At 44.3% G+C, this 21,268-nt stretch overlaps 1 protein-coding gene across 1 annotated transcript; it reads left to right on the top strand.

Moving 5' to 3' along the window:
- The first annotated feature begins 29 nt into the window (after positions 1-29).
- On the top strand, positions 30-20,884 carry WDR4 (WD repeat domain 4). Its single transcript, XM_027898176.1, has 11 exons — positions 30-232; positions 1,476-1,535; positions 2,443-2,589; positions 4,821-4,977; positions 5,499-5,611; positions 7,500-7,560; positions 8,851-8,949; positions 14,094-14,158; positions 15,571-15,754; positions 16,642-16,711; positions 19,770-20,884. Exons 1-11 carry the CDS (start codon positions 30-32, stop codon positions 19,949-19,951), a joined length of 1,341 nt encoding a protein of 446 aa, XP_027753977.1. The 3' UTR covers positions 19,952-20,884.
- The last annotated feature ends 384 nt before the right edge of the window (positions 20,885-21,268 follow it).

Below are 21,268 nucleotides of genomic sequence, written 5' to 3'. Positions count from 1 at the left end.
CACGACGCACGCGGCGGCGGCGCGGGCGCATGGCGGGCGCTGAGGGAGGAGGAGGAGAAGGAGAAGGAGCCGAAGGAGCCGCCGGCCATGGAGGCACCGATGGAAACACCCGCGATGGAGGCACCGGCGGCGGCCGCAGCCCCGCGGCCCGCCCGGCCCTGGCGCTCCGCGGGGCCGCGATGGTGGCCAGCGGCGGGGGGCGGCTGCTGGCGGCGCGGCGTGGGCAGCCCGGGTCAGTGCGGGGCGGGTTTGCGGCGGGGCCTGTCCGGCCGTGCGTGTGCCCTGCGCCGGGAGGGGAAGGGAGAGCCCCGGGGCCGCTGACCGCTCTGCTTTTTTTTTTGTGGCTTTCCCGCTCTCCTTGTCGGCGTTTTCTGCTGCGGGGACCTGGCTTTTAAACTTTTTATACTCTCACGGTTTTCCTCCACCAGGTACCGGTCACTGCTGTGTGAGCGGCTCTGTGTAACATATTGATTACGTATGTGTTACGTACATACATATATATATATGCACAGATATAAATATGCACGTTTATATATGTGTACATATATACACATATATAACATATAGGTGTATACATATATACACATATATGTATCATACACGTGTATATAACATATTGCTTTTATTTAAAACTAAAAAGGTATGCAATATATAATATGAAATTATATAGAGTATATCGATGTGTGTGTATATATCTATATTTATATATATATATCACAGAATATGCTGAGTCGGAAGGCACCCACAAGAACATCCAGTCCATCTCATGTCCCTGCACGGGACCATCCCCAAGAGTCACATACAAAATATGTATATAAAAGAGATATAAAATATAAACTGTCTGTTTCATGTCTGTGGGTAAGATGCACATCAGTATCTCCAAGGTGGGTGCCAGAGTTTGGTGCCAGGCTCTTTTCAGTGGTGCCCAGTGACAGCACAAGGAGCAACGGCCATAAAATAAAACACAAGAAGTTCTGTTTCAGCATCAGGATAAGCTGCTTTACATTGAGGGTGGCAGAGCACTGGGACAGATGCCCAGGGAGGGCATGTAGTCTCCCTCTCTGGAGACATCCTAAACCCACCTGGACGAGTTCCTGTGTTACCTGCTCCAGGTTACCTGCCTTGGACTGGATAATCTCCAAAGGTCCCCTCCAACCCTGACAACTCTGTGGTCCTGTGACTGGGTGAATGCTGCTGACAGATGTGTCAGACTTGAAATCTATCTGAAATGCAGGGTTACTTTGCCAGCAGATGATGATTTCCTTTTTGGCATCTGTGCAATACAGGGTTTTAAGCTTCGGCCCCATCTGTAGCCCTGTGGGAGCCCCCTTGGGCAGAGGTTGTCCCTCAAGATGGGGGTCAGCTGTGCAAGTAACCGTGAAATAAGAGCACCTTCCAAAAGAGTTGCCACCCTTCGTAGTTAAGCTCATGGCTGTTCTAGTCCCAGTGGGTTTACTCTTGTTTTCTCCTCGCAGTGGTGAGAATCTCTTCGTGTACGACTGTGCCAGCGCGGAGAAGACCTCGGGAGATAATGGGTGAGGAAATCTGCTCTGACAGTCTCTCTGTTCCTGGAGGGGCCATCTCCTCCTGAGGGGGTGTGGCAATGGAAGCAATCAAAGAGTCACGGGGCAACTCCTTGAGCAGGTGATGGGTTGGTTTTGCTAACCCTGATGGATTTGTAGGCACGCTTTTCTTTGTTTCATTCCAGAGGGGTCACTGTACTCCTTTTTCTTTTTTAGGGAAACACCAGTAGTACAGGGAAGCTCTGGATGCCCCATCCCTGGAGGTGTTCAAGGCCAGGCTGGATGGGTCTCTGAGCATCCTGGTCTAATGGAAAGTTTCCCTGCCCAAATGGCAGGGGAGTTGGAATGAGATAATCTTTAAGGTCCCTTCCAACCCAAACCATTCTGTGATTCCGTGGTAAATGAATCTCAGTGATTGTTCTCATTCAGGACAGTTACGTAAAAATGCTGCGTTCTTTATTATACCATCTAAGGCAGAAAAAACCCCCACAAGCCAGTTACAGATAACAGAAGTTAACTTCTCCTTCAGGTCCATTCTCTAAGTCATGAGAGTTCAAAACTGAAAAAGTATTTTTCTTAGTTTAGATTCAACCACTGAACATCACTTTACCTGTTTGCGTGTTTTAGCAGTTTTACTGATTTCACCCAACTTTGAATCAAGCTCTGATAGCACAAACCCTAGCATGGTTGGTTTGTTTAAGCAGGTATTCATGCAAGGCTTAGACTTTGTATCAGTTTTCTTTTCCTTGGCTTTTTTTTCTTTGTATTAATGTTCAAATTGGCTGAACCTTTTAAGCATAAATAAAACTTCTTAGGGCTTTGCTTCGAAGGCTTCACAAACTTTTGTGGTGGTGTAGGAACAACCTTCTCAAGGACTTCATTGTCTTTTGTTGTGAACTGTTCCCCTTCTCTCTATTAGGCAGGATGGAAAAGCAACAGATAAAGGAACTGATGACATCCTGGCTTTTGCCTTCTCCCCATCAGGGGATTATTTTGCCTTGACAGATGACAACAAACGTCTGATCCTGTTCCGGACGAAGCCTTCCTGGGAATGTGTTAGCGTCAGGTAAGGCAGGAGGATGTTGCATGTCACTTTGTTATGGAGTTATGGCTGGTTGATTCAGGGTTCTAAAACAGGAGTACTTGGGATGTTGATATATGTTATCACTCAGCCTTTTTTTTTTTCTTTTTTTAAATTCCTTTGCTCTAAAGAATTTAATGTTTTTGGGACTTCAGAGATATTTGTCAAGAAGTGATGCATGGTCTGCCCCACACCAAGAGTGGGATTGCAGATATTTGTATCATTGGCCAAGGAAGGATAATATCTTTTCTTATTCCAAAAGACAGTATTTGCATCTTAAAGAACTGAAACTTTACCCACTCCTAGTGAACACTTAAGATTGGGGTCTGTAATAGTGATACTGAGCAGTTCAGTGAGTGCATTGTCTGTTTTGGGGAGTTTGTGGCTGTTTTTTTAAAGCACATCTTCAGAGGTGCTGCAGCTGTTTCCCTTCTGTGCATTCCTCTGGAGGAAACAGCCTGCAGCTGTCCACCAGAGGTCCTCCAGTTACAAGTTTTCTGCTGCTGCTTGTGACAATTGTCTGTAAAAAAAAAAAAAAGAAAAAAAGGACCACGAAGGGCTTTCTGAGAAAGTAGCTGAGCGTGTGACAACTCTGCCTTTGGTGGTCTCTGACAAACGTGAGGCCCTGGTTGCAAACCAGAATGGAATGTCTGTAGCTTGGCTGTGTGTGTAGGGTACAGGATGGACTTTTGGTGGCTTAAACAGTGTTGTAGTGAGGAAGTAATCACAGCACAAAGCTGTGTCAGGGAGGTTCAGTCTGGATATTAGGAAAAGGTTCTTCCCCCGGAGGGTGGTTGGGCACTGGAGCAGGATCCCCAGGGCAGTGGTCACAGCACCGAGCCTGGCAGAGTTCAAGGTGCAGGATCAGGAGCAGGACTTCGATGATCCTTGTGGGTCCCATCCACCTCAGGATATTCTGTGACAAAGCCAGAAACGGCAAATTCTGTTCATTCTGTGTTCTGCCTTCCCTGCTGCCCTGCCTTGTGTGTCATGCCTGTCACGTGCCCTTGGATAATTGTTTGGTGTTTTAGTTTCTGCTAAAAGGCCAACTAGGACCACAGCTGGATTTTTTTGGGAACGTCATTACCTCCTATTAGGAAACTGGGAAACAGGCTGAAGACTCTCTGCATGGCTAAAGGAATGCCAAAACTGAGCTCTCTAACTTCCATCTGTGTTTTGTGGCAAGCTGTATAAGCTTCACATGTTGCTGCCTTTTGTAGTCAGCTCATTTCAGACAAAGGGGGAACTTTTGAATCTCTGTGCTTAAGATCCCAGGTAGAACAGTGAATTTGGAGCAAGGCTTATTCTTGTTGGCAAGGTAACCTGTTTTGGAACTGTGTTGCCTGAGCCTGCATTGTGGTAGTAGGCAGTCTTGTCTTATACGATTCCCACTGTTGTGTTGCTCCTTTTAACAACCCCTAAAAATGATTAGAATTTCTGTCTTCCTACCTGAAGTGTAGTATATTGGAGTTTTTTTGCTTCCAGGTGGTCCCTGAGTTTCAGAGTGGGTGAATATAAATGTCCATTCCACGTGGTCCTTGGTGTCCACAGTCCTGTGTTAGCAAACAGGGCGTAAGTTTTGTGGCATATGTGGTCCTTTATCTGAGCAGTTGTAAGGAAACTGTTACCTGCTCCACTGGCAACTGGAACTGTAAGATGCTGGCAGATGATGAGGGAAAGTCGGAGTTCAAGTGCAGGGCTTTGTCTGGACAAGGTGCCCTGAGACCGTGACTCTAACTCAGGATGCGAGGAAGAGCTTCTTCTCACGGCACAAAGTGGCAACTGGAAAAGCGTTTTCTGCGCAGTTTTTAAATATGTTGCTCCAAAGGACAGATCCTACCTTGTCTTCTCTACGTGTTGAACTTGTATTTTTATTATGGAGAGTGCAAGAAAGATCCCTGGCCTTCTTTAGAGCCCTGGCATGCTGCCTGGGCCAAGTGCTCAGTTGAGTAAGTACCAAAGCAGAATGCAGTCATGCAGCTTTTAATGACCTCCTTTTTTTTTAATCCCCCCAGGTGTTTGCTATTACGTAGTTCAGACATTTACTAGTTCTCAAAAGTGCTATTTCAGCCCCGTAATGTTATTCTCATTGCTGCCGTTGCGAGAATGTTGCAGTTGAGAGCTTTTTTTTTTGTCTGGTCTCTTGGTGTGCTTAGCTTTCAAACTTGCTGAGTCTGTCCTGCAGAGCCCTTCAAGCTGTGCCGTTTTTCTTTCAGGTTTGTGAACAGGAGATGCACAGCCCTGGTTATTACAGCTGCAGAGGATAAGATTTTCGTTGCAGACAAGTCTGGTGATGTCTATTCTTACTCAATAACAGAACCTCAGGCAGATGGAAAGCTTGAGCTGGCTCATGTGTCTCTGCTGTTGGATGTGGTAAGTGTGTGCATTGTGTATCTACTGTACGAACCTGCATTCCTGCTTGTGTTTGTCCCAGATTTATGAGGGATTTTTTTTTAATATAATGTATGTGGACTGGTGTACGTCTGACTTGTGTCATCAAAGTTTGGTAAGGAAAGAAGCTTATAAAAAGGGTTATCTGTTCTGGGAATGTTGAAAAAGACTTGGTGACGGAATATATATGGGAATTCACCCAGTCTATCATATCAGCTGAGCTCTTTCAATGTGCTAAGTTTCTTTTTAGTATCAGTGGGATTTCCGCCTGTACAGTGGCTTTCACTGGACTTGGAAGTCAACATCACTTGTCTTAGTGAGGGAGAAAATTACTGTCACAAAGATTTATGTTTAAATTGTCAAGGGAGAAGAGTGGCTCTAGTGTTTGCACCTGCCTTTTGGAGTGAGGAGATACAGATAGTTTACTGCTTTTTTATTTTCCTAGTTAAGGAGAATTACAAGCATTGAACTACTGGGCACTAAAACTCTCCCTTTACCAACAGACCCTGAGTCCTGATGACCAGTACATCCTCTCTGCAGACAGAGACGAGAAGATCAGAGTCAGCTTGACAAAGGCTCCTTACAGTATTGTATCCTACTGTATGGGACACAGAGAGTGAGTTCACTGTGGGCAAAACTCATTGTGTGCAGCCCTTCCCTGCACATCCACCTTCAGCCACCCTCAGTGGATGAAATTGTCTCCTCAAGTCAAATAAAACAACACCCTGGTCTGTGATAGACTCATAGAATGGTCTGGGTTGGAAGAGACCTTTAAAAGTGATCTAATCCAATCCACCTCCAATAAGCAGGGATATCTTCAACTAGATCAGAGCCCTGACCAATCTGGCCTGGAATGTTTCCAGGGATGGGGCAATGGGGCATCCACCACCTCTCTGGGAAGCCTGTTCCAGTGTTTCACCACCCTCATTGTAAAAAAAAATTATTTCTCGTGTCTAGTCTGAATGTAGGCTCTTAGTTTAAAGCCAATATCCTTTGTCAGCAAACCCTTCTAAAAAACTCTGTCCCCATCTTTTTTATAATCCCTGTTTAGGTGCCAGAAGGCTGGATTGAGATGTCCCCAGAGCCTTCTCTTCTCCAGGCTGAACAACCCTCAGTTCCCTCAGCCTGTCTTCATAGCAGAGGTGCTCCAGCCCCTTGGTCATTTTGGTGGCCTCCTCTGGACCTTATCTCACAGGTCCATGTCCTTCTTGGACCAGGGGGCTCCAGAGCTGGACACAGCACTCCTTTGGGATCTCACCAGAGCAGAGCAGAGGAGCAGAATCCTGCTGGCCACAAGAGGCTGCAGAGCCTGGAGATTGTTAGTTCAGGATGGAGCCTGCCTTGGTCATAGAAACAAAAGTCTTAGGAAGTCTTTGTGGTCTGAGAATATGACAATTAATTTAATGACATCTCAGTGCAGAGCTCAGACTTGGAGGTTGTGCCTGGACAGTATACTCTGGTTGTGCTGGAGATGGAAATATGATCCCATTAAATATATTCAAGGAAGGGAGCCTACAAGAAAGATGGAGAGAGACTATTTATGAGCCTGGAGTGACATAACAAGGGGAAATGGCTTCAAAATCAAAGAGTAAGTTTAGATATTAGGGAAAAGCTCTTCACTGTGAGGGTGGTGAGACCCTGGCACAGGTTGCTTAAGGAGGTTATAGATGTCCCATCCCTGGAAGTGTTCAAAGATAGGTTGGATGGGGCTCTGAGCAACCTGGTCTAAAGGAAGGGGTCCCTGCCCGTGATTCAAATGGCAAATAAGCTTTTAATTCTTCTCTCTTTTACATTTTGCTGCTTAAAACCTCTTATCAGTTGAGGTATTTTCAAACTCTTTTAACTTTGCCTTCCAGCTCTATATGGTTTTGTGGGGTTTTGGAGTTTTTTTTGTTGTTAGGGTTCTTGAGTAGGGTAGGTATGACGTGGACCAAATCTCTTCTATTTCTTTACTCCATGGCCTCAAAATTGTGCCTGTTTTCGAAAGCAAGGCCGTTCCATTGCTCAGGTCTCTGTGCTTTAGGTTGCTCAGCTCTAAGATAATAATGATCTCCACAAGTTCAGGTCCTCAGTACTCACCGAAGACAAGTCATGGTAGACACAGCAGTATTAAAAAACATCACTGGTGTGTTTTGAAAGAATCTATTGGTTAATGTTTTTAATGTGTATCATGAACTGAGAAAGGGCAACAATGCTACCTGGGTACATCTGTCTCCACTGGCATTTTTTGATCAAAATGACAATGTTCTCAGCTGGGAGGAAGTCAGTAGAACTCCCTGAGTGCAGAGGAAATATATTTCTTTATTAAATAAAAAGTCAGTAGTTTGTGTAGTGCATAGTAAGTACCTTAGACCTATTTTTTTCTTCTTCCTCATTATCTTGATGTGGAAAGTCTGTTTGTTTATTTTAAGATTCTCTTCAAAATTGGTGTTTCTTTTTCTTACTGTGTGTGTTTAAAGACCAGAGTGTCATGCAAGAGAGTTCAACTTTTGCTTTCCCTTTAGGTTTGTAAGCAAAATACTTGTAATACCCAACTGTCCTGATCTGCTGTTGTCAGCCTCTGGGGTATGTATTGCAATTTCTTCAGAAAAAGTGTTTTGTTTGTTTGGGTTTTTTTTTTTGACTTCAGACTAGTGGTTTGGCCAAGTTCCTTGGGATATTGGGACTAATCTTTCTCCTACTTTACAGCACAGCCTTCTTCTCTTGTTCTCTCCTTTTCTTAGCTTTCTGTTCAGAGTTCAGCCACTCTGTTGATAGATCATCAAGCCTTTTACTTTGCTTATAGTAAAAACGGTCTCTGGGGTAGCAAAATCCAAGTCCTGAGTATTTCTGCAACATGAATGCTTGATTTGGAGCACAGACAGACTTCAATCATTGGGCCATTGAAGAGCTTTGAATCAAATGGGTCTTGTGCCAGCCTGCCATGATGATGATTGAGAATGAACAACTTAAAATCACAGATTATTATTTTTTAGAGGTTTTAAGATGAGGAAATTGTCCTCTCTGCACCCTCCCAGTGCTTTCCCACATGTGACTCCCTGTGAATTATGTTCTTGTCAGTATGTCCCCATCCAGAGCTCGTTGTGTAGAGGTTGGAGTGCAGTCCTGCACAGTGCTTGGGTGAGGACTGAGGAAGGGAATATTCCCTCCTTTCCCTCCCCAGCCCTTTTCCTAGATTGATGGCATCCTGCTGCCGTGCCAGACTCGTACAGAGCAAGTAGATGGTGTTGATCTAAAATAAACAATGTTCTGTGTTTCCCAGACTACCAAAACAGCATAGGAAAAAACCCCATTTTTTTTTCTCTGAAGATGTGAAGATCATAATAATTCTTAGCATTTGCTTCCCTAAGGCTCTTGTCCCTCTAATTATTTAAGCAGCTCTGGTGTTAGTGCTGTGCACGGCTGTATTTCATTGTTAGCAAATGCCCTTTGATGACTCTGTTTTTCCAGAGAGGTGTTTAGCTTCTCTCCAGGAGGTTACTGAATCAAATGAGAATTTGGGTGATAACAAGAGCAGGGGGCAGAGAAGGGCAGCCTGAAAGAATTGCCATTAAAATGCTGAGCACATGTGTTACTGTGCAGTTGGAGGCAGACTTGAAATGCACTCCTCCAGCTACCCAATTTCCACTTCAAAAGGGGAATTAAAATTAGCATGATTGAATAATTTAGAATGGAGGGGAAAATTATGTTAATTAAAATGCTTTATCTGCAATTTGAGGTCTTAACTAAGTGACTGTTTAGCAGCTTCTGTGGGGAGCTCTTCAGGGAAATTGGGTTTAGCTGAAGGCCATGAGTGGCTTCTCTTTGCCTGAGGTGCTGTTAGTAATAGACTTGTGTCCACTTCCATCTGTCCAGGACTCGACTCTGAGGCTCTGGAAGTATAAAAGTGGAGAAGAAGTGCACTGCTGTCAGCTGAGCAGCATCTGTGGGTCTGAGGCAGCCAAAACTGACCAGGTAATTTTGTTAAAAGTGTTTCCCTTCTGTCAGTGAGTTTAGAACTTATGTGAGAGCTAAAAACTGTTACAGTAGCCTGGGATTTTGGGAAAGGAAGAAAGTCCCTGAAATCCATTCCTGTGTCTTGTGTGCATTTGTAAAAAGTACCAGGCAGTGACCAGAAGTAATTCTCCCCAAATACAAGTTCTGCACGGTGGATGAAGCCTTCACTTGAATTTTTTTCCAAAATCACAGGTGCCATAGTCTCTTAGCCAGGCAGTATCTTGTGACAGTGGAAAGATCTAAACATTCCCCCGTTTTTTGAAATGTTTAGAATTTCGAGTGTTAAAGATGGAATTTTTCTGAGCAAAAAGAGCAGCTTTGTAATATTTGTAACCAGTGACCTGCAGTACTGCCCCGTGGAGTTCAAAACTGGGCTTGTTGCTTTAGGTTGTTCTGCAGCTGGAGAGTGTCCAAAATTAAAATCTGTGTGTCTTATGTGGAAACTGAATACCCCAGGAGCTCTCCTGAGCTTCCAACCTGTACTTGGGTGGTCTCACACACTCAGGTTTGGGGTGCTGCTGTGATGTGAGATGTTACTCTGATGTGAGCAGTCGTTCTGGCAGTGTCTGATCTCTGGTTTTGTTCTTTCTTGTGCTGTGATGTGTCAATAAGACCTGTTAGCAGTGAAACAGCACCAGTCTCTCTCCCTGCTGCGTGGATGGTGTTAACCAGCTACTGATCTGTTGGGTTGTTTAGGAGTTACCACCCGTCCTTCTGGGTGTGATTTTCTATGGGAATGTCTAAAATCACTTCTTTCTCTGAAGACCACAGCTGTTTCCCAGGGGTTAGGTAATGGGAAGCCTGTATCCATGCATGACTTTTGAGGCAGATCCACTGTATCCAAGCTGAAATTGAATTAACAAGTTCTGTCTGCCCTCCCTTGTGTTTTGTGTTGTGGTTTTGATAGTCAAAGGACGTTGTTCTTGGCCTCTCCACGCAGTTGGGAGCCACTTGGATCACAGCTTTCAAAGCTGAGATATTGGAAATCTTGGTTTTGGCCCAGAGTTCCTGGTGGCAGGGATTCTGGGTGGTATCTGTATGGACAATTCAACCTGCTCCTGAACTTGAAAGTGTATTTTAAAACACACCTGAGCCAGATACCTGTCACACACATTCACAAGGTCTCTGGCTCATTCCAGCTTGATGTTGGTGCCTGAAATTTTTGAAAAGGCTATTCCTGTTTTTTTTCCCCAAGTGAAAAACAGGGGTTACAGAATTAGGTGACAAACCCATCTAATTGGTATCCACTGATAGTCTGGGTGCAGCAGGATTTAAGTGAGGAAGGGACAGCTGAGTTTAAGACAAACCTACAGAATTATCAGGTACAGCCTTCTGGGAAAAAATGGCTCGAGGAGTTGCTGATGAGAGTGCTTTGTTGAAACAATGTGGTTTGGTAGTCATGCAATCCTTGTCTGCAGCAATGCTGCAAGGCATTCCTTTTGGAGGGACTAATGGTTTTATTTTAAAATATTTTGACTGCTAGGCTTACGGGATCGCTGAGGACTAGTAAGCAACTAGCTGTGAAGTGGGGAATCCAGTGGTTAATTTTAAAAATGCTGCTTGTTGCTTAGTCTGGCTTAGCATTTAGGAGGATGGCTTACATGTAAATTAACAGTGCTTCATCTCACACTGAATCTTAACTTCACTGCTTATTAAATCAAAATAATATTAAGCTATATAATGAACTTTAAATGTATCATCAGATAAACTAACATGTCAAAAAACTCGTTGCTGCAGGCAGGAGTTGATTTAAAAATATTTTTTGGCTCTTTCAGAATGTTTTTAAAGGCTCTCGAATGCAGTTTAATAATACTTGCCTTGTCTCCTAACACACCTGATAAAGTCCCTTCCATGGGTTACTCTTTATGCTGATGTCTCAGGAGAAATTTGGGGTGTCTTTGTTTGAGGAGCCTCTGTTGAGCTTCTTTACCTCAGAGTAAGCAAAGACAGAAGGGGAAAGCCCACAGACTGTGAGGTAATAAATATAACACAGCAATCCGTTAATAAACCCCATTCCTGCCGTGTTTTGCAGTTGTTCCGTCCACTGCACTGTGTGTCCTGATGGTGGTTTTGGAAGGCTCAGGCTCTCTTGTTTCCTGAATCTGTTAAATCCTGATGACTGCCCACCCTTGCAGGGTGTTTTAGAGGGAAAGGAGACTTGTGTTTTGATGGCATCATAGTGCTAGAAATGCCAGAGGTGACTTCTGGTGACAGGATTTAGTTGTGCTGTGCATCCAGGTGTATCGCAAATAATCTTCACAACCTACTGCGACATTCACAGTCTGAATTTAAGGGAACAATCTCTCGAGTCAGCACTTTACAGGCTGTAACTAGCACATTGTCTGCAACCAAAGATCAGGTGGGGATAGAAATGCTTTTTCCTTCAGTGTTATAATTCATTTTTACCCTTAATAAACAGTGTGAGTGCTCTGAAGCTTTGAGACACAGCTTGAAGCCCAATGAGAATGCAATCATCAGTAATGATGGGTCATGTGAGCACAAAAATGTGGGCTTATTTTGCTTGGCAGATGATGAATATATGTCTGTTTTGGGAATGTAGGAGTGTTTTGAGCAGTGTAGCGTTGGTTTCAGCTGATGGGTTGCAGATCCTCGGTTCATTTTCCCACTAGAATGGGAGTAATTCTCTAATTCCATAGTGCTGTATAAATATTTTTCCTGCTTCAGAGCTTTCACCTCATCTGATCCTCTTGACAGCAGAAGCTGGTTTAAAGTCCAAAACGTGAATTGCTCAACTCTACCCCAGTGCACCACCAGTGCAGTAATTTCTTATGGGGTCACCTCGTCTCACAGATGACATCAAAAGATAATTTTAAGGTGTTGGCAGGCTGATAACAGTATTGTATAAACCCTGATTAGTTCAGAGACTATCAAGTGAACATCTGTTTATCACAGACTGTTCTTTTAGCTCTTCCTTAACTGATTTCATAGGCTTGTCCTTGACCAAGACTGTGGGTCTTGCATTTCCTTTGCTGACTGTTAACTTACCCACACATGGGAAGGAAAGAGCTTGGGAAGAAGTTGCATTTTCTTGTCTCTTTCCAGCTGTGAATAAAACTTGATTCAAAGCAAAAATCCTCCTCCCTCCCCCAGTGAGGGTGGGGGAAAGCTGCTGCCTAATTGAGGTTCACAGAACCCTTTGTCTCTCTAACAAAGCACTTGGCTGTGTAGGTGGGCGCTTTCCTGCATGTTTGTCAGGCAACAGGTAGAAAGTCAGAGCTTTATTATTAGGAATAAATATCACAGGCTTCAGCTTTTTTAATATATATATCTTGGCTTCTTCCCTCAAGTGTCTGAAGAACCCACTGGTGGTTTGCAATAAATAGGAGCTGTCAGTTCTACTCCAGAGCTGTGGTGTAAGTGGCTCCACACTGCAGAAAGTACATTTAGACTTATTATATACAGAGAACCTCTCTGGTTCAGCCCACTCATCCTACCGGGTATTTGGAACAAAAAGCATCTTTTATGTCTGTGTGAAACAGGAGTCCTGGGTCCTGATGCTAAGTGTGGACTAACAACTTCGTGTTTCTGCAGAGCAGCAAGAGATTAGTCCCATCTGTTCCCAGGAGCCCTGGAACATACCAGTCCTTTTGATAATGGTTTTTATATAAAGTGCTCGTTTTCTGTCTAAGCAGGCAATTGAGAATGTGAGGGAAAAGTGTGTGCCTGCTCTTCTTGCTTCCCTCCCATGAGCTTGCAGCACACAGTGATCTTTTCTTCTCGTTTGCTGGAGATGCAACGTGGAACCCTGGTTTTCAGCTGTATTTATAACATTAATTCACTTTCTTACCCACAGCTGGTTTATCTTTTAGTAGTTGCTCCGTGTACTGTTGACAAAAGAGTTTTCTGCTATTAAACCTCAAGCCATGAATATTTGGAAGCTGTATACAGCTTGCTTTGCTTCCTTACACTGACAGGAAAATTCCCAAACAAGCACCCTGACAATGCCTGCACATCAGCTGGTAGCTCCAAGGCTAAAATCCCGTGGTTACTCCCAAATTCAGCTTCACTTAGTGAACCAGAGGTTCTGTCTAGTGACCAGTGTCGTGTTAGGGAAAGAGGTGGGGGTGAAATAAAAGAAGACTTGAGGATGCATCAGAATCCTGCCAGCAGAGTGTCGAGAAGATGGATTTTCCCTGCCCTAAAGGAAAACTCACTGCTTCTCCAGCAGTAAGGTTTTAGTCATCACAAGTGCTGGTGTTGTCACTGCTTGTAAAATGCTCTTGAGAGGCAGCCTTCTGCTGTTGCAGTTTTGGCTTTCACATTACATAACAGATACTTCTGAGGAAAGCACCCCCAGGACATCATCTTGCAGGTTCTCTGCTCCTCTCAAGTTCTTACTTCCCACTCAAGGAGCCACAAATCAGTTGTTACATATTTCAAGTAGTATGGTTTGTGCAGCAAAGGTTGTTCTCTGCTTCTCTCCCAGACAAAACTATGTAACTTCTAAATTAGGAGTGTGATGTGGGGGGTTTTGTTGTTGTTGTTGTGTTGGTTTTGGGGGCTTTTTTAAAGAGGAAAATGGCCTCAGGCAGTCGTTCCTTGTTCCTCAGAACACATTTTCTGTGGAGCAGTGTGGCTTCACCCAGACACAGGTTGAAAACGGCACAGCAGGGATTATCATTAGGGATATTAGCTATGCATCACTGTCTTTGTTTTTTAACAAACATAACAGCAGCTAATAGCCTGTGTTTGTAATATCTGAGCTGCTGGTGTGATATTCTGGCTGAGCAGGCTTAATGTCGACGTTTTTGCCATTACCATTTGTCATTTGACAGCATTGCAGGGGAGAATGTTTGAAGGTGGTGTACTTTTCCTTCATCTGTTAGTTTGTCTGCTAAGAGTAGTTCACTCAAACCTTTACATTGGATCTCTGGAGAGCACGGAAGGAAAACTTTATAAACCAGGCAAACACTGCTACAGAAATAAATTGGGCTGCAGTTTGAAGGTAATTATGTTGCTTAACTTGCTGTAAATTAAGACATCTGCTAAATTTTAAAGGCTGAGACGTGAAATGGAACGTGAATTTTCTGCCCATAAATGGTCTTAACTTACAAGGATGTTTCTTTTTCTACTCCTAATAGAAGTACACCGTGTCAAGAATAACCTACTGCTGTCAAGGTGGTTATGTTGCCATTCTGTGTGACAGGTAAGAATAAAGGGAAGAATGCCCCAAATCCTCACAGCTCCTGCAAAGGCAAGAGCAGCTTTCCCTGCTGGCTCTCCTGGCATTCCCCCAGCCCGCAGTCCTTGGTTCTGTGGACATCCAAATGTCCCAGGAATGCCTGTGGCCTCACAGGGAGCCTCTGAGTCCTTACTGTGCTTGGTCTGAGCACAGAGGTGAGTGAAAGGGTTACTCAGCTTGGTTCAGTTTGGCAGATTTTGTGATGCTTTCCCCGAGGCTTGGATGTACCAGAGCCCTGTTCTCTCCAGATTGCTGTGCCTGACCCACGTGGTTTGGGTCCTGTTTTGTTCAGGGTGCTGTGGCTGTGGAGCAGCCAAATTTCCGTTTACCTGTAAATGAGTTCAGCCATTCTGTTTAAAACTGTGGAGAGGCCACATTGACTTTTGGGTTGGAGTGTTGTGTGTCTGTGTGAGGAGAGGGTGCTCAGGAGCTGAGGGGCCTGAGCACTGGGGGGACTTTCAGGTGCATCTGGTGGGGCAGTGTCTCGTGGGGGTGGACAAGCCCTTCTTGCACATCACCTTAAGTCTGCTAAGGAAGCTGTTCTTCCTGACAAAGGCTTGCCAAGGGGAAAGGGAGAGATTGCCAGAGCTGCCTGTGCAGTGAAAGAGGCAGTTTGTCCCCTCAGTGGACCTGCTCTTTGCCAAATTAAGGAGCCTTAGCTGCTTCCCATTACACCTTCTGCATGGGCATCCACACTGGCCCTGTCCCTTAGCCCAGGGGCCACTGTGCTCTGCATCAGGCTTTTGTTTTCAGCTCCACAGCCCAGTGGTTTTAGACAAGGCTGTCATGGGGACCTGGTGGGCCACTCAGGAGGGAGCTCAGGTGTCCTGCCTGTCCAAGGGAGGTCAGGAATCTCTGCATGTGGAGGCTGTGGTGGCTAGAGGAGAGAGTGCTGATGGGAGAGGTGGAAAAGAGAGCAATGGCAGAGTCCTGTTCTTCAGCTGTGTCAAGGTGTCCTCCCCTCCCCTGCATGTAATTCCTTTCCTGTTTTATTTTGACTGGCGTTCAGCTACATATTCCTTCAAGCCCTGGAGGTCAGTGTGCCACGATGCAACAGTCCTTATATAAATCCTTAGTAATCCTTATGAAATTCCCTTTAGTACCTTTTCTTTTAAAGAGAAGTCGGCACTGACTGCTTTTATTTTCACATGACACTTGAGAAGCCATTTGACGTGTTGAGTATTTACGGCTTCTGACTCAGATCATGTAATCAAACTGCACTTGAAGTGCTAGAGCATTTTTTTTTTTTTGTGCAGTTCCTAATGACTTTGCTTTGGCTCTGTTGGGAATTAGAGTGGGTGTCTGTAGTTTGCTGTACAAGTGATGGACGTAGGTGGCTTTGGTGATGATGCCGATTAAGTTTTTCCTCTCAAAAGTATTCCCACAGTCTACGTCTTTCAGCTTGATGCCACTGCCCAGCAGCTCGTTTACAAGCAGCAAATCCCTTTGCAGCACAAAGGCTGGGATATTGCATTTGGGGAAACGGGAGATCTGTGGATTCTGCAGGAGGACAAGGAAGCTCCTCTTCAGTTGTACAGAGCCTGTGATGAACAGTGGAAGGTACCTTTCTAATGCCAGCATCCTAAATGTTTTGCGTTGTCTCGAGACCACAACAAAAACTGAGTTAATTATGTTTGATGAAAGCTGAAAGGCACCTTTCTCTATGTCTTGAGAAGGATAAAAGCCGTAGATGCACATCTCATTCTGTTTCTCACCTGTGTTTAACTCAGAGGTGTCAGGGGCTTGTTATGAATACCAGTGTATCCTCCAGCAAAGGCAACATCTGGCACGGCAGGATCAAGCAGAGTGGTTGTCAACCATTTGCACTCAGTATTTTAAACTGTTTCCTGTCTTATATAAGGAAAAAAAAAAAAAAGGAACAACCAAATCCCTTCTGTTTTGCTCGGGAATGCTTTTCACACAGCCTTCCTTGTGCCTGCCTCTGAGGGATCCTTTGGAGAACAAGGCATTCTGGGAGCATTAAGGGAATTTTTTTTTTTTCCTCCACTGAGAACAGGGAATAAATTTTGAGGGATGTGCTATCAAGTTCTCTGTAACAGCCTGTTAAACAACTGGAAACTCATTTGTTATGCTTGTGAGTCCCCAGCTAATTATGGTCTGGTTGTGAAGTGGTTTCAAATGAAACTTTTCAATATGGTCTTTGACCTTACGTGTTCTTGTGATACTCCTTTTCCTCACAGATCAGTAGCTGGGCATCCATTTTCTTTTCATTTGAGCCCCAAAGCTTTCCCAGCAGAACATTAGATTCCAATCTGGGTTTCAGTACCAGTCCTGGGAAAAAGGAGCCCCAAAGAGATCATGGAGGATTTAACACTTGTTCTGCTTCACTATACTCTTCTGAGAGCTGTTGCATTTTTCACTGTGCTCTGAAACATGAAATTGTTTATTAATCCCAGAATATCATGCAGCATTCCTTCTTTTCCCAGGCTGTAACTGATGACAAGGAATTGCAGAAGATGTCAAAATATATTCAAGACAACTGGACAGTGTTTGAAGGTGAGAAATTTGGCCTGAAGGCCCAGGGAATGCCATTTTTGCAGCTAAAAACAAGACTTAGGAACAAGATTAGGGTTCAGGTCAGTTCAGATGTTTTCTCAATTTCATCACTCTGTCTGAAAAGGAAGGGAATATAGATCACGAAGTGTGTCCAGATTACTGTTATCAGAAAATGATGTAGGGATTTAGAGCTGAATTGCAGCATTATAAGTGTTTTCCATAGACACCTTATCACAGGGATGTATCCAAACACCCTGTGACAGAGCTGCTGGAGTCTGTCTTACTGCAGTGATGTCAGGTGCTGTTGTTTGTCCTGTCTCTTGCCTGGGTGTGACACTTTATCAGAGGTACAGTGGAGCCAGTTAGAACGGAATAACCATGGGAGGAGCAGCTTTGCTGTAAAAATGGGCCATTTGGGTCCACCTTGGCAAGGCAGAGTACGTGGAGTCTGCTGTGGCTGGAAGGTGTGACCCTGGATGATATCAAAGATGACATTGATTGATACCAGGGCTGGCTCTTTTTGTTCTTGATTTCTGCCCCACATCCAGTCCATGGCAGAAAAAAAAATAATGCCTGGTTTACTAGTTCAGAAACACCCAATTTTTTCCAGGATTTTTTTATGTTTAAAAAACACCCAGCTTTACTTAGAAGCTGAAATAATGGCAGTGGTGGTGCAGAGTAGAGAAAGGCTGTGGTATATACTAAAGGCTCAATTATGTATTGAGACTTTATTAATTAGAATTTCTCTCCTGTACTTCACTGGGAGACTGAAAACCTTCCTTAAAGTGTTACAGTTCCCACCAGTCTTTTGGTCTGTTCGTGGTGGCCATATGTAAAGATGGAAGAGTTACAGGAATGTGCAGTCTACTGTAAAGTCTCCTTAACATCTAGTGTTGGTTTAGCGTGTAGCTGTCATTAAGTTGGTCATTAAGTTGTAATTAAGTTGGTACAGTCTTTGAAATCTAACTCAGGTGCTGCTCTGGAAGGGAGGTGCTTGCATGTAGATGTTGCGGGCTTAATAGTTACAGCCAGGCAGATAATTAGGAGTATGAGATCTGAGTGAAAATGAGCACAGAGAAGGAAAAAGAGCAGGCAGGGGAAGAGGTTCTGAGCGTAATTAGCCCGTGGAACAAATGACTGTGATAGGAGGTGCCCGGCTGTGTCTGCAGCTGGGAGAGGGAGGACGGCTCAGATGACAGGGTTCATTATTGCTAATTAGTAAGGGGAGGCTCACTTGATGAGCACTTATTCCAGTGCATAATTAGTGATTCCAAAAGGTAGTTACATCTCCTAAAAAAAAAAAAAAAGCGATCATTACATTGTTTAAATCCAGTCTTACATTGCTTAAATCCAGTCTTAATGCCTGCATATTGTCCTTGTTTAACCTGGCTGAGGATTCTGTGGGATTTAAGACACATCGGTCAGTCTGGAAGTATCACAGAATCGCAGAATGGTTTGGGTTGGAAGGGATCTTAGGGATCATCTCATTCCAAACCCCCCTGCTGTGAGTGGGGACACCTCCCACTATCCTGGGTTCCTCCAAGCCCTGTCCAACCCAGCCTTGAACACTTCCAGGGATGGGGCAGCCACAGCTTTCTCTGGCAAACCTGTGCCAGGGCCTCACCACCTTCATAATAAGCAATTTGTTTCCTGGTGTCTAATCTTAACCTACTCTCAGTTTGAAGCCATTTCCCTTCAGTTCACACTGAACAGTTTGACATTTGTGTTATAACAGAAAAAGGTGGAGTGAGATTCAGTGCAGACTGATCAGGTGGAGGGTTAGCAAGGATATTCAAGCTGACAGCACACCATTTCTCCCAGGGCAAAAGGCCAATAAAGACATTACTGTGTGAGTGCAACACCCCTGAAAGTAAAAGCATGTGCTTTGCTGAGAACCAGCAAGGGAAAGTTGCTTTGTTTGTCTACCAAGAAATGGGGGTGCTGTTTGTACATTAGAGTACAAACCCTAGCAAATACTGTGTTTCCCTGCATTTCTCCTTTAAGATCATGAACTTTGGTATGTGGGAAAGGGTAGGAATACAAAGAGAACAGGAGATAACTGGCTTTTTTTAGAAATGTGGACATAGGCAGCGAGTCTTGCCCTGTATTCTCTGCAGAAGCAATCTGATTGGGGATTTTTAGATAGCAGTTAGTTCCCTGTTAAATTCGTCTAAATCTACAGTCTTGGAGATGGTGTGAGGAATATTACACTGAATGCACAGAAGGTGTGACAAAATCACTGGAGTGAATGCTCAGAAATATGTATGTGCTGTAGGGCATAACTACTTAAAGTCTACTCCTTTGGGCTTCTTAAAAGTTAATGCTCTAGAGGAAAAGTAACTGAGCACAGTTAGGTGGCAACAGCCTTTCTAGTGCTTAGGTCTTGGGGGACAACTCCAGTGGGACACTGGGACAGCAGTCATTTCAAAAACAGAAGCCTTGAAGTCTCCAAGTGTCCAGCATGTGAGGAGAGCTGCATCCTCTCTTTGCTTCCACATCAGGTGCTCGCCTCTCTTATCAATTTCTTACCCTAAAAATAGAGGTTGTGCCTGGTTGTGTGAATGCTGGACAGATGCTTGCCAACACAAACCAGGCTTACACAGTGTAAATATTGATATTTAATCACAGAGTGGTTTGAGTTGGAAGGGACATTAAAGATGATCTCATTCCAACCTCCTTGCCATGGGCAGGGACACCCTCCACTAGGCCAGGTTGCTCCAACCCCCTGTCCAACCTGGCCTTGGACACTTCCAGGGATGGGGCAGCCACAGCTTCTCTGGGCAATCTGTTCCAATATTTCACCACCCTCACAGGCAGGAATCTAAATCCACCCTCCTTCAGCCTAAGGCCACTCCCCCTTGTCCTGTCACTACATGCCCTTGTGGAAAGTCCTTCTCCAACCTTCTTGTAAGCCCCCTGTAGGTACTGGAAAGCTGACAAAGTGGGTAGGACCACAGGGAATGAGTTGAAGTGCCACTATCCAGAGCTCCAGTACAGGAAGTACTTGATGAGGCTGCTAAGGGAATTAACACTTGTGTTTTGCTTTGCCCAACTGCAGGTTTTGTGGGCGCAGGAAGCTACTACAGACACCTCTACAAGGCCTCATTTGATAACATGGACGAGTATCTACAGAGGAAGGAGGAGAGGTCACAGCAGCAGAAAAAGAAAAGGCAGAATCTGCAATGTGGTTCCAATGGACAGACAAAAAAAAAGATGAAGGCTGAAGAGTCTTCGCTATGACTGTTGCTAACCTTGTACCTTTTGCCTCGATGACAGGAGGTGATCCAACTGCAGACTTTTTATATGTAAAATGGATTCTGGAAGACTGGTTTAAACTTTTATTCAGGTTTTCAGGTAGGCTGATATGACAATATCCTGCTTGCAGCACATAATGCATTTACAATATGCCTAAGCTTTAGCAGTGTTAGTGGTTCAGTCCTGGGAATCTCTGATGCATGATATATGAATATTGGAGAGGGTATTTTCCTTGAAACAGGGTCTTTTTTTGCCTACTGTGTTCAGGCTTTCTTCTCCAGGTGGAAACACACCTGATGTGATTTTCTTTTGGTTTGGTTTTGGGTTTTTTTAAACTTTCTAAAAGTTTTCTTAGTTAATGTATCTAACTTAGTGTACCTGGCTATGGGAAAGGGAATGTAGCAAAATTCTTGATGTATATGAGAAGTTTTAGCTGAGAATTTCCCTTTGTCTTTCCTTCAGTTTATGTGGTTGGGATTCTGCCTAGTTTCTAATCCATTGCTTCTTACTTGTGAAATATTTCCATAGGAAGAAGTGCAAAAGTTGATTTTGTATCTACAAAGTAAAAGTAAAATGTGTCAGTCAAATTTTGTTGTATTGGAAAACCCTTCTATTGCAATATGATCCTCCTGTGTCTGTGAAAATCATTTGAGAGGCCTGTGAGCCAAACCTGGAGTGCATCCTGCTTCCTTCAGCAAGAGCTCTTCCGTGTTGCAATCAGCCAAGAAATACATCTTCTTGAGAAGTTACCAGCCAGAACCTTTAGGGGATCACTTGTTGCTTCGTCACAGGGCAGAAGATGTGTTCACCCGCCAGATGGTATCGTGTCCTGTGTGGAATATAATGTGCTTTACAAAACCAGGTGTAGAAATCCGTACAACCCATTAAAAGCATTCAGAGTGAGCCTGTGAACCGTGAGTAGTTCTGTAGGTCTCTTTATGCAGCTGCCCCCTCTGGAGTATCCGGACACTTAAAACTTTTTGCACTCGAATTCCAGCTACACTAATGTCTGAGACATTTTGAGATGTGGCTTGTTTTGAGATTATCAGGTGTGAAGCAGAACTTGCTGTTTATGTCTGCTCAAATCCAACCTTGTCCTTGTTGTGCATCCCAGAGGCCACAAGTGCTGTTGGATGTCACGTGGATTTTCACATTCCTTCTGGTTGGAAGTGCCCCTTAAAGCATGTCAGATGCATTAGTGCAGAGCCAGTCCTTCACCTCTGAGGTGTGATTTCTTTTCGTAACTCCCTTTAAGTAAAGAACATTCTGCCTTGGCAAAGGTCTCTTTGGACAGAAACTGCG

The sequence above is a fragment of the Empidonax traillii genome, unplaced genomic scaffold, assembly GCF_003031625.1.
Source record: "Empidonax traillii isolate 1590-97213 ecotype Southwest subspecies unplaced genomic scaffold, ASM303162v1 scaffold1:size7828297, whole genome shotgun sequence".
Classification (NCBI taxonomy): Eukaryota; Metazoa; Chordata; class Aves; order Passeriformes; family Tyrannidae; genus Empidonax; species Empidonax traillii.
This window is presented reverse-complemented; position numbering and strand designations above follow the sequence as displayed.